This window comes from Thalia democratica, chromosome 3 (assembly GCF_965202585.1).
Source record: "Thalia democratica chromosome 3, ktThaDemo2.hap1.1, whole genome shotgun sequence".
NCBI classification, from domain to species: Eukaryota; Metazoa; Chordata; class Thaliacea; order Salpida; family Salpidae; genus Thalia; species Thalia democratica.
The window spans coordinates 24,767,147-24,779,849 of NC_139167.1; the positions used below are offsets into that span (position 1 = coordinate 24,767,147).

Sequence of the window (12,703 nt, forward strand, 5' to 3'; positions counted from 1 at the left end):
TCAGTTATTAGTTAGTTTGCAAGGCAGGGTGTAGTCTTGTTTATTAGGTTTTTTTTAAGTGTTTATAAATTTTATGAAGTGTAGTTTACTAAGTTGCTTCTTAGTATATTTTTTAATAACTTGAAGCTTTAATATGCAAAGCTTTATTTTTAATGTTATCAGTCAAATTTCTATAATTCAATGTAAATTTCTGTTTACTATTTTTTAAACTTTTTATTATTTATCTAAAATATTATTTTTTCTCACATGAAATTGTATGTTTGTGTTTTTATTTAATTGTGAGACAGATGAAAGTCACATTTTATCAAAAAATTTTTAAGAAATTTTTTACAAAAAAATGCTGTTCTCTCATTTAGCCACAATCAATAATCTTTCAAAACTCAGTAAATATCACTTAATAGATTTTCTGTAAAAGATTTAATAGTTATGTTTTAAAATATACAACCAGTTATATATATGTTTTTTTCCTAATTAGAATATATTTTTTAGAAACTTGTATATACTAAGCTTTTTATCTGGCTCTAAGGCCAAGAAATTTGTGGAAATTTATCAACTGTCTATTGTACATAATTGTTTGACATGAAACTGTTTCGTCAAGTTAAAGATTTAGGAAAAAACAAAGCATGGCTTCAAGCACAAATAAAGAAGTTTCACTCTTCCAATCCAAATAAAATGCAGGTATAATGATTTAATTGTTTTTATGCATATTGAATATATCAATAAATTGTTAAAGCTATTGGATTTTTTAATAATTACTTAAATTAAAAATTATTTTGTTTAAAAAAAATTCCTGAATTTAAAATAATTAAAAAGTATAGTTTATTTATAGTTGATTAATTACAATTAAGCTATTAAACAGCCAAAATTTATTGAAAAACATATTTTAAGTTATAATTTTTGTAAACATTTTGCTACAATAAATATTTGCACATTGGTGCTAATCAGCTACACATATATTTATTTGTCTTAATAATCTTATTTATGGACAATAGTTATGTTTAAATATAACATTGTATAGTTATAGTATATATATATATATATATATTTACAGTTACAATTGTAGAAAAACCATGTCACAAGTCATGAGTTTTGTGAACATGTTGCTATATTAGTTATATTCCACATGTTTGAAATTAGTTTCTCCTGTCAACAGGACAATGGAATAGGGTTGTTGTTTGACATCGACGGTGTGATCATGAGAGGAAAGAAGCTGATCCCGGCAGCCAAGCATGCCATGGAGTGCCTCACTGATGACAACGGAAAGTTTGTGGTGCCCACTGTGTTTGTCACCAATGCTGGAAATTCATTGTGCGAAACAAAAGCTGAAAAATTGTCCAGTGTACTCGATATGGAGGTGAGAGTTTTTGAATGTTTATTTTTGAGTGAAAAGTTTTTGATTAAAAATATTAATTATCTGTTAAATGTCATTTAAAAAGAATATACCTTTATTCAAATATCATGTTTTCAATTCAAAAATCATATAAGTTGTACATTTTTAAATTTTTTTTTATTATAATGTATAACATGTCTTTCAAATATTTGACATGCTCTTGCAACCATTTTAAGTCTAAGATAAGCAAGTCAACACTGTGTCAATAAAGAATAAGTATGCATATGTGTGTTTTTTATAATATAAATTTTTGTGAATTTTTAGCAATCAATATCATGCAAAGATTATTAAAAAATAATACAATCTTACTCCTTATATTTATACCCCTTACTTACAAAGCATTTAAACAAAAACAGCACCTTCTTTGTGTAATACTAATCTCAATTCCATCCCCAGATCTCCAAAGAGCAAGTGATGCTTTCTCACTCCCCACTCAGAATGTTCACAGAGTACCATGACAAATGCGTGTTGTTATCAGGACAGGGACCCATTGAACAGATCGCAAAGAGAATCGGCTTCACCAACACTGTCACCATAAATGACATCAGATCAGCTTATCCGTTCCTTGATATGGTCAGCCACACACCCAAGCCTGCTGAGGTGAGAGTTTGGTTGTATTGTTTTAAATATTTTATTAACATTAATGGTTTAGTTTTTCATATAAATTTTGACATGGTTCTGGATATCAACAGAAAAAAACCTACATTTCATTTAGTTAGTACATGTAAAAAAAGTAATTTTTATAATGTAATACTTATGTGCTGTTTGGAATTAAAAATACTGTAAAAGATAAATTTTAGTTAATATTATCAATTTGAAAATTATCAAATATTTTTGTGTATTTCAACTTTTACAGTATGTACACAAATTTTATTCTGATAACCATCAAAATACAGATGAAACACTATTGTTTTAAAAATAGATAGTAAAATATTACCAGTGGTTTTTAAAAGTATATTACTGTTTTTTTAAAAATTATATTTTTACTTTCACAGCCATCAAAGTACACTGCTGAAACGCTTCCCATCATCGACGCAGTAGTGCTCATGGGTGAACCAACCAACTGGGAGACAAACCTCCAACTCATAATCGACATCCTGATGACAAACGGTTCACTCAGTAACGACACCAGTGGTTACGGTGAACAGAGGGTTCCTGTTCTGGCTTGCAACATGGACTTACAGTGGATGTCCGAATTCAGTCAGCCCAGGTAAAGTTCAATAATATTTTATTAGTTTGTTTAAATTTAGTTAATTTTTGTTAAAAAGAAGTTTGAACTTGAAAACAAATAAGAAATGTTTAAATTGAATTCAGTCAGCCCAGTAGAAAACAAGTTTTGTGAACTGGTTAATAAATTTAGCCAAGTTTGAACCAGTGTGAAAAGTTGTATTGAATCTAAAAAAAAATTTCAACTTTAATGTATTTCAACCAAGGTTTTTTTACTGCTGTCTGAATTCAGCTAGCTTGGGTAAAAATTAAATAATTGTTTTATTAATTTTGTTGGGTTTAGTTGATTGGTTGTATTTTGTAAGTAAATTTTATGATGTTTTTAAAAAGTTAAGCAAAGTTTAAACTAGTTTGTATAAACTTTAAACATCACATTTAAATAACAAATTTTGTGTAAATTAAGGTTATCTGAGTTCATTCAACTGAGGTTTGTATTTTAATGATTGATAAAAAAAAAATTTGTAACTATTTATGACAATTTTGTTTGAAAAGAAATGATTTACATATTTTAAAATATATCAGTTTTAAGTCAACTGTCATATGGTTTGATTTATTGAATGTATAGTTAAAAATAAAAATTTTGAAGCAAGTTCAGCTAATTTAATTTAGCAACATAAAAGTATAGTCTGTTAAATTATTTTAGTCATGAGTGTGAGTTACTTAATTGCCAAAAAAAAGATCATAAATGAATTCTATGTCACATGTTTTAGATATTAAAAATTTAAATCAGTAGAAGCTGGCAGATAGAATGGCATTTTTATTTATCAGAGTTATAACTCTTGCCAGTTTTTTGAAGATTACTAAAGTTCTTGTGCCAGCTTATATGCCTTGTTTAAAAAATTCAAGTATTTATATTTTGCCATTTTATACACACTTTACAAAATCGATTAGTTTAACTCATGCCACTGTGTAAGTCACATATTCAGTTTCAAGCCATTTATCTGTAGTTTTCATTCTTTTTCAAAACTGTAAGTGTTTTACTAGCAAAGTTTAACTTTTTATAACCTATACCTTCACACAGATCTTTTAATATTTAGTTTTATGTATCTCATGAAAGATAATTCAATTACTATTTGTTGAAATATTTTGGTAGTTTATTATTTTTCACATGTTTAACATATAGCTTAGCGTGTGCTGAGCTTTTCATATAAAAGTATGTTTTACAAGTCTACTCAAATTAATAATTCCAACTTACAGATTCGGCCACGGAATGTTCCTGCACTGCTTGGAATCGGTGTACATGAAACTGGTGGGCAGACCGCTGATGTACTCGGCACTCGTGGGCAAGCCGTCATCGTCAACATACCAGTACGCCCAACAGCTTGTGCTGAGGGAGGCGCAGAAAATCGGTTTGAAGACTCCGATACACACCTTGTATGCTATAGGGTGAGTGTTATTATTTTTTGAAGTAGTTAGAAGTAGTTAAGTATTTTTAATGTAAATACAAAATACTAATACACACTATGTATGCTATCGGGTGAGTGTTAAAAATTCCTTCTATTTTAAAATATTTGTATGTGATCTTTAGTGTCTAAAAATATATATCTGATATACTTGTTTTTTTTTTCTATCTTAATATTCTTTCACAATTTTTATGCTTTGTAAAAAAAAATTGTACACAACATACAACTAACACTTTAAATAAAGTTAATAACAACAAGTTTTCTTTTTCATCATGAAGATTTTGGCCATGTTGTTTTGGATTATGAATAGTTTGTGGCATAATAATTTAAGTCTATTTTATTTTAGTTTGAAATAGTTTACAAACGAAAACTAGAACCTTTACATAAGTTTTTTTTTACTAGTCTATTTCTTTACAATTGATACATGTTTGCATGATGATCACATGAAAATAAGCTATTTATATATTGACTTCTATAAACTTAAAATTTTCTGTTAATAAATCCACTTATTTTTCATACAGAGACAACCCAATGGCGGATATATACGGTGCAAATTTGTACAACAGAATATTACAAAGAAAAGCAGTTTGCCCTGATGAGGTATTTATTAACATTATTTGTTTTAAATATATAGTTATAACTGTTTACATATAATTACAACTTTACATAAATAAATCTAGTTTTAAGTTAAAAAACTTTAATTTAAAAACTTGTACTTTTAAATTTGATTAATTTTAATATTATTACTTATTTTGTTGTTTGCCTAGTTTAGGTGTTTGTTTTACTAATAGTTTTATAAATAATTTTTGATTAGGTATATAACAAACATTTTAATAAGTTTTTCAACAAATCAAAGATATTTGTAGTATTGATATTTATTTTATTTTTATTTCAGATGTACTTGTTATAATTAAATATTTACCCTAAAGGTAAAATTACTTAAGTCTTAATTAGGTTAAGGGCATAGGGGGGGGTAAACACCCTTTTTTGGTTTTTGATCTTATTTTATATAGTTTTTACTAAGCTACAAGATGCTTTTTACAGATTTTGAAAATTCAAAATATTTTTTTAGATATAGCCGGTCAAATTCGGAGGCTACAATAGGATCCTTATGGGAGGCGCAAACTAAAACGGCAAATAACTAGAAATCACTAAAAATCTATCTCCTCCTACATTTTTTGAGCTAACTACGTCAAATTTTCAGGAAATGTTCCTTGCAATATTTAGAAAATTCTGTCGGAACAGAATTTAAAAAAATTAAAAAATAAAAATTTTATTATAAAAAAACTAAAAAAAAAATGTTTTTTTTGTTTATTTTTTTTATAAAATTTTTTTTTTTCAATTTTTTAAAAATTCCTTCCGACAGAATTTTCTAAATATATCAAGGAACGTTTCCTGAAAGTTTGAGGTAGTTATCTCAAAAAACAAAGGAGAAGATAGATTTTTAGTGAAATAGTCTATTTTTGCTGTTTTAGTTTGCGCCTCCCATAAGAAACCTATTGTTGCCTCCGACTTTGACCGGCTTTATCTCAAAAATTATTTTGATTTTTTTAAATCTGTAAAAAGCATCTTGTAACTTAGTAAAAACTATATAAAATAAGATCAAAAACCAAAAAAGGGTGTTTACCCCCCCCTATGCCCTTAAGTACATATCTATTGTGGTTAGTGTATTTATAAGTAAAAATTTATGATGTATTCTTGCGTATATTGTATATTAATTTTAGTATTATACAAAAATAATCTTTTTTTACTTAGGGTGTTATTTATTGTTTACAAATGAATTTTTATACTAAAGTATTTAGCAGACTTAAAAAAATAAAAATAATTTATTGTTTTTTACAGTCGCGTCAAGTCATTACTGCATCATGTAACGAAAAGAAAAAAATTAAAAAGGTAAAATTTATTTATCTTAAAAATATTACTATAAAAATCAACAGTATGGCTTTAGAAATTTTTATGTATTATTATAAATTAGACATATAATATATTAAAATTTAAAGTATAATTTAGCTGGTTTTGGTTTAAATAACTACAATTTGTAAGTTTTTTTAAACTGGTCATTTAAAACTTAAACTTGTGATGTTTTAATTTTTATGACTAGTCAATTGTTGCTCATACATTTAGAAGTCTATGAGAAAGTTGCTAAGTATAAAAAATGTATTAAAAACAAAAATAAACAGTAAAACTTTGGTACAGTTTAAAATAATTAAGTAAAATGTTTCAATTGGTTTTTGTCACATATTATGTACAACTTTAGTAGGAGTGTTAAAATTATTACTTAAAATTCAAATACTGAAAACCAATTTAAAACACAAGTAAATAATGCTAATTGTTTATGAAGAAAGTAGCTTTTACCAAATGCCATTATGACGTATTTGTTATTTTCATTGTGACGCGTACCATGAATTATTTAAACATTTTCTCCTTCTACACAAAAAAAAACAATATTTTTCAAACTAATATTGTTTTTTTGAAGTTGAAGGACATAATTCTATAAATTTTTTCTTTCTTAGTTGGATTAAAAATAAATTAATTTGTTTGTCCTAAAAAAATTTTCCTTCAGACAAAACTATCGCATTAGTAAAAATAAAGTCCGATTGATTTTTTTGCAGCCAAATTCAATTCTTAAAAAAGCACATTTGAAAATTTTAATCTTTGCTGCATTCAAATCATTTTAGTTTTTTCTGCTAAAACATTTGGTATATTGATTTTCCTTGCAGCTTTTTCAGTATTTCAAATGTCAAAGAAAATTCTATTGATTTTAGACTTAATGCAATGCTTTTAAACTTGGGGTTTGATGAAAATGTATTTAAAAAAATATTGTTTTATAGATTTTATAATTTTTTTTGGTGATTTTTCAGGCAATCTTTGTTTTTCTGTAGTTTAAAGCATTTAAATAAAGAACTTACAAGTATTTTAAGGTGTACAAAACAATTTTCATATAACATACACTAAATAACAAAATGTATTGGTTTATTTCAGAAGTTGTGGAACTTTTTTGATAATCGTGTACAATATTTCGGATTTGTTTAATTCTTTTTATGTTTGTTTATCAAATATTGACACGAATCAAGAGTTGTTAGAAAAAAAAGTAAAATAGATAAATGTTTAAATTGATAATCAAAATTCAACATTTAAGAAAAAAAATCTCAATATTTAAGACACTTACAGGAACCAAAACTTATAACGCATCTTTAAAAAGATATAACTTTCTAATTATTTATCAAAATTAATAAACTTATACTTACAGGAACCAAAACTGTTGGAACAAACAGTGAAAACTTGCCACTCAGTTTTGGTGTGCACTGGAGTTTACGCCAACACTTCTAATAAATACGAGGTTAGTGTTAGTTTTAAACATATATTAAGTAAAATTTCATTTCAATAACAATAGAATTTAATTAACTAATGAAATCAACAACAAAAAAGTACAAATTGTGTTTTATTAATTATAAAAGTAATTAGATCAATTGATATATTTAGTGCAAATAAACCTGTATGAACTTCAATAAACAATAGTTCACTGGACTTGTTTTCTTTTTCATAAAACAACTATTATGCCCATTAACAACTTTATTATTTATTAATTTAAACTTAAATGAACTTTCTTTTTTGATTATTTAATCATAACAGGGTTGCCACTTTACCTGGAATCCTGGAAAAGCCTGGAATTTGATAATTTAAGCAAAAAAAAAACCTGGAAAAACCTGGAACTTAAGAAATTAAAAAAAAAGCCTGGAAAAACCTGGAATTTCTAAGAATTTTAACATGTTCAGTAGTAAAATTTCGGTTTGACTCAAAAATTCATCATATAGATAAAAATTTTTTGTCATCACCAAAAATTTTTTTATTAAAAAACACATTTAAAGTAGCTTTACTGTATCTAATCAGTCTTTTTTATACTATTTAACACAGTTTCTTACCTTAAATTTAGCTTTAAACAAAAAATAGACCTAAAAATGTGAAATTTAAAAAACCTGGAAGAAATTTGAAAAACCTGGAAAAATTTTCGAATAAACGAGTGGCAACCCTGATCATAATTAAGCCCAATTATTTCCCTTAATATGTATTTAAAAGTACAACTAGATAACTGCTAATCTTAAAGTTACTACTTTACTTTTAACCCGGTGATTTCCCCAAACAGCAATCAGCGTACACCACACCGCCGGTTTTCCACGGACCTCGCGACATGGACTATGACAGGGACTTGTGCGAACCGGACCTGATATGCCAGGACGCCCACGAGGCAGTCAGGACCATACTTGACAGTCAAGCTGAAGTCGGTAGGAGGGCGTCAAGTGACAAGAGTCCCCAGAAGTTATGAGGGTAGCATCATGGTTTGAAATTTGAACCTCTCGGGCCCCATTTTTGAGAAAAAGTTGAGTTTGACCTCTTGTTTGTGAGTGTTGGGAACGTGTTCCAAAAAAATCACAAAATTAGTATTGTTGGCTTGTATTTTTTAAAATATTTGATTTAAAGTTATTTGAAAAAGTATTTTGTAAGGTTGTTGATGATCCCAAAATTTGTTTGTGTTGTATAACTTTTTACAAAACTAAAAATAATAGGTTTTAAGGTATTTTTGGAAAATGTTTAATATTTTGTCAGATTTTTTAGTAAACAACTTATATTTTATGCACAATTGTTTTCGTTACAAACCAACTTGATTAAGTAAGTTTACAAGCAGTTTCTGTTTTACTGCTTAACCCGGAAATCTAATTAAACTTAACTTTCCTATTTTCATAATATTTGTTCAACTCAAAAAAAAAATCACTATCCAATACAACTTCTTAAAATTTTTGAATCTTTTTTAATGCCCATTTATTGACTCCACAAAAAGTTATACAAAACAATTTCAAATCATTCCAAAATAATTAAAATATTGTTTTGTATGTTGTGCTTGGTGTTTAAATTATATGTTTTTGAAATTTTATTTGTTGTTCTTTTGTTTTTTTTTTTTGAATTTTTTGAATACGAAAGTCGTTATATATTGAAAGCATTTATACACACTCTGGCGGGATTAAAATTGCAAAAAAAAAATTTTTGTACATAATAATTGTACAAATATTCTTATTGTACTTTACAACTTTTTTAAACTGATATTTATACAGGTCTTATATATGCTTTCACTTACCAAGATTTGAATAAAAAACTTTTTAAAATTTTTATTAACTTATTAAGCTTTTTGCTGCCTTAAAGACAAAATTTGTTTTAAATTTTTGAATAACGTTATATTTATTAATTTATTTTAAAGGACGTTTTTACAATATACAGTATGTTTTATAAATTATCCTGACAGTATAGATTTTTTGTCTACAAATCACATTTTGTTTTTGATTTCTTTGTTTTTATTTTTATTTTTACAAGTGTATTCAAGTTTTTAAAAATAAAACATTGTGAAAATTAATAAACTAAACTTGGTTGAATATTTAAGAAAGTTGTTCTAGCTGAATTAAAAAATGACAGCTAACTCTTTATCTATGTGTAATGGTAATAAGATGTTATAAAATCAAAAAAAGTTTTAAAGCTGGAAATAGTAATAAGATTAGATGTTAAGTTTGAATTTTTTTGAAACATAAAAGATCTAAAAACAAACTTACATATTTGACAATCTGTATTTAGTTATTTTAAGTTTAAATTAAATTATAATGTTTTAACTTTCAAAATGATTTTTTTCTGTTGCGATTTAAACCTGAACCCTGTAAGCTTTAAATTTAAATTTTTCTTTTTTTTTTGTCACCTGGAAGGTTACATTAATGCTTTATTCAAAGCTTCATGTAATCAATAACTTTAGTTAAAAGAGGTGGCAGAGTTCACATTTGGTTTAAAATAAAACTTGAAGAGTTTAACAAATCATGTAAATTCTATAACTTTTATTTAAACAAACAGTTTAGTTTCCATAAGCATAAATAACCTACTATCAAACTTATATGTTCACTTGAAATTATCACAGTTTTTTGAACCAGTTCAAGTACTAATAGACTCGAAAGCCTTGAAATAAAAGCTTAAGATTGAGATGAATAATTATAAAGTGATGAATTAGTTTTTAGTTCGAAACAGTTCCATTGATAAAAGTTACAAAGTATTTCAAATTTTCAAAAGGATTTAACAACAAAAAGCTAAAAGCAAAACAATAAAGTTTGAACAACTTTCATGAATAGTTTTATAAAAAAACTATAGTTGAATATAACAAATAAGTAAATTAGTTTTTTCTCAAAATAAGTTCATTATTATTTTATTGAATTTATAAAAGTAACAAATTTATGCATACTTATAAAAAGCAAAATTTGATTTTCATTGGCAAAAGTTTTAAAGCAATTCCAAAACAATTCAAGAACTAAAAGCAAAGTTTCGAGCAAAACAACGAAACCATACAGTTTCAAGCTCGCACCAGTTTTATGACGTCACAGTGAGCAGTTAGGGCAGAAGTAATCGATGCTGATTGGATGAGAGAAAATGGGCAGCAAAAAATTTGATTGTTATGTAACGCAAAATTTTGCGCACCAAGTTTTTGTTTATAGTTATATTTATCAACCTAAAAATATTAATATGTAAAACTATTTTTGATTTTTTAGTATTAAAGTATGTGTTTACAGTTGAGTTTTAAAAATAATTTGCAACAAAATTTTTGTGTTATGTAACACTGAAATTTGTGAACAAAGTTTATGTTTGCGTTTAAATTTACATTTTTTCGCTATAAATAGTTTTGTAAATAATTAGTTTTGATGTTTTTATGTTTGAAAAATGTTTATAATTAACCCTTAAAAATTTTTTTTTAAACAAAAAAAAATATGTTATGTAACATTGAAATTTGTGCACTAAGTTTTCTATTATCAATACTTAAGTTTTACTATTTTTAGCTAAAAACTGTCTTATTTGTTTAAGTTTGTATTTTTTAGATAAAAAGTAAATCTATGCATGGTTAGTATATGTTTTAATTGTTGAAAAAAGTGTTTATAACTGACTTTAAAAAACTAATTTAAAACAAAAAATTTATGTTATGTAACATTGAAATTTGTGCACTAAGTTCTCGTTTTTTATGTTTAAGTGTTATTATTTTTAGCTAAAACCTATTTTTATTTGTAATGAATTTATATTATTGACATAATTTTGCAAGTTAATTAAAATAAAATACTACAAAAGTTTTTGTGTTAAATAACATTAAAATATAACTAATTTAAAAGTCTTAATAAAAAATTCTGTTACATAAGATTTTCAGTCGCTTATATTTTAGAACTCTACGAAGTTTTGCGACTGTTTAAACTAAATTTAAAATTGTTAAGCTAAACAAGTTTTGTGTACAACTAATTTTCATTTTTCAACCTTTTTAAACAATATAAAAGGGTGTTTTAAATAATTGTTTTCCAAAAATTTCTGTCACAAAACATTGAAAATATTGTAAAAATTACAATAACATTTATTTGAAATAAAAAACAATATTTTTTTGAACAACTAACTTTTTACAATAACTTATACTACTTACATTACACCCTTTTTTTGTAAAACAGAATTAACGCTCAAAATTCTGCTTACATAACATCGAAATTTATACAGGAAATTTCGTAATAAATTTTTATTTTTGAAGGACATTTTAATGTAAATTTTTAAATAATTTCTAGTCAATGCTTGATTGCTAATTGGAAAATTTTATTTCAAAGGTTTTTTACACAAGTTGATAAACAAACTCAAAATTTTAGTAAAAAAAACTACTTATTTGCTTCTTTTGTGAGTCTTAAAACCATGTTTTTTGCTGCGATAAACTATTCTATAAGGTTGGTGGTTATAAATAACACTCTGTAAATTTTATTTGTAAAAAATCTTTTTTTTAATGATGCAAATTGACGGTTATTATATCTTGTAGCTTTTTACTGTTATGTAAATTAAATTTCATGTTTGCCTAGTAATTTTGCAGTTGTTTGTTTTTTTTCAATATTTCGTAATTTTCAGATAAAAATAAAGCTTAAAAAAAAAAGTTAACCTTGTATACTATTAAGTTATGTAACTCTACAAAAATGAATGCTTTATTTTCAAATTACCGAAAAATTAATAATAGATAAAAGATAATTTTAGTTATTAAGAAAATAGTTCTAGAAACTGTTTTTTTAAACCTTATTTTAGTTAAAAATAAGCTCTATTTTTTAAAGCTTACCTTATATAGCTATTATTATTTTTTCAATTTGACCTAATTTTTTATTGTGGAATTTTAATTTTTGTGTGTACAAAGTAAATAAAAGTAAAATACAAAAATCCGCAAATAGATTTGATAAGCTTTTTGAAATAATATTTTAACTTTAGTAAATTATTTTTGTTTTTTACTTTTGCAAAACTTATTTTTTATTTTTGTTTATTCACGCAAATTTTGTAAACAATACAATATTTGTTTAACTTATTTTTTCAGTTTGAATAGAAGGTTTTAGAAAGTTAACATTAAAGCCCTAATTGACTACTAATTCCTGTATAAAAGTTGATAAAACATAAACATTGCATATCTCTAAACCTGAGTTTTAAATATAATTCGAGTATAAAAGTTTTTAATTAAAAAGAATTACTTATAAATAGTTTTACACACGATTATTTAAGTCGAAAAAAACTCAACAACATTGTAAGTAGAGTTGGTTTTCAATTGTGTATTTTTATACTACAGCATACTAATAATCTTATTCTAAAATAAACATGTTGAGTATGA

General features: G+C 25.3%; 1 protein-coding gene across 1 annotated transcript; it reads left to right on the forward strand.

Annotated features, from left to right (window-relative positions):
• Nucleotides 1–493: 493 nt before the first annotated feature.
• LOC145831235 (haloacid dehalogenase-like hydrolase domain-containing 5) lies at nucleotides 494–9,454 on the forward strand. Its single transcript, XM_082938389.1, has 9 exons — nucleotides 494–678; nucleotides 1,154–1,354; nucleotides 1,787–1,990; nucleotides 2,386–2,600; nucleotides 3,815–4,003; nucleotides 4,542–4,620; nucleotides 5,863–5,913; nucleotides 7,271–7,360; nucleotides 8,165–9,454. Exons 1-9 carry the CDS (start codon nucleotides 580–582, stop codon nucleotides 8,342–8,344), a joined length of 1,308 nt encoding a protein of 435 aa, XP_082794515.1. The 5' UTR covers nucleotides 494–579; the 3' UTR covers nucleotides 8,345–9,454.
• The last annotated feature ends 3,249 nt before the right edge of the window (nucleotides 9,455–12,703 follow it).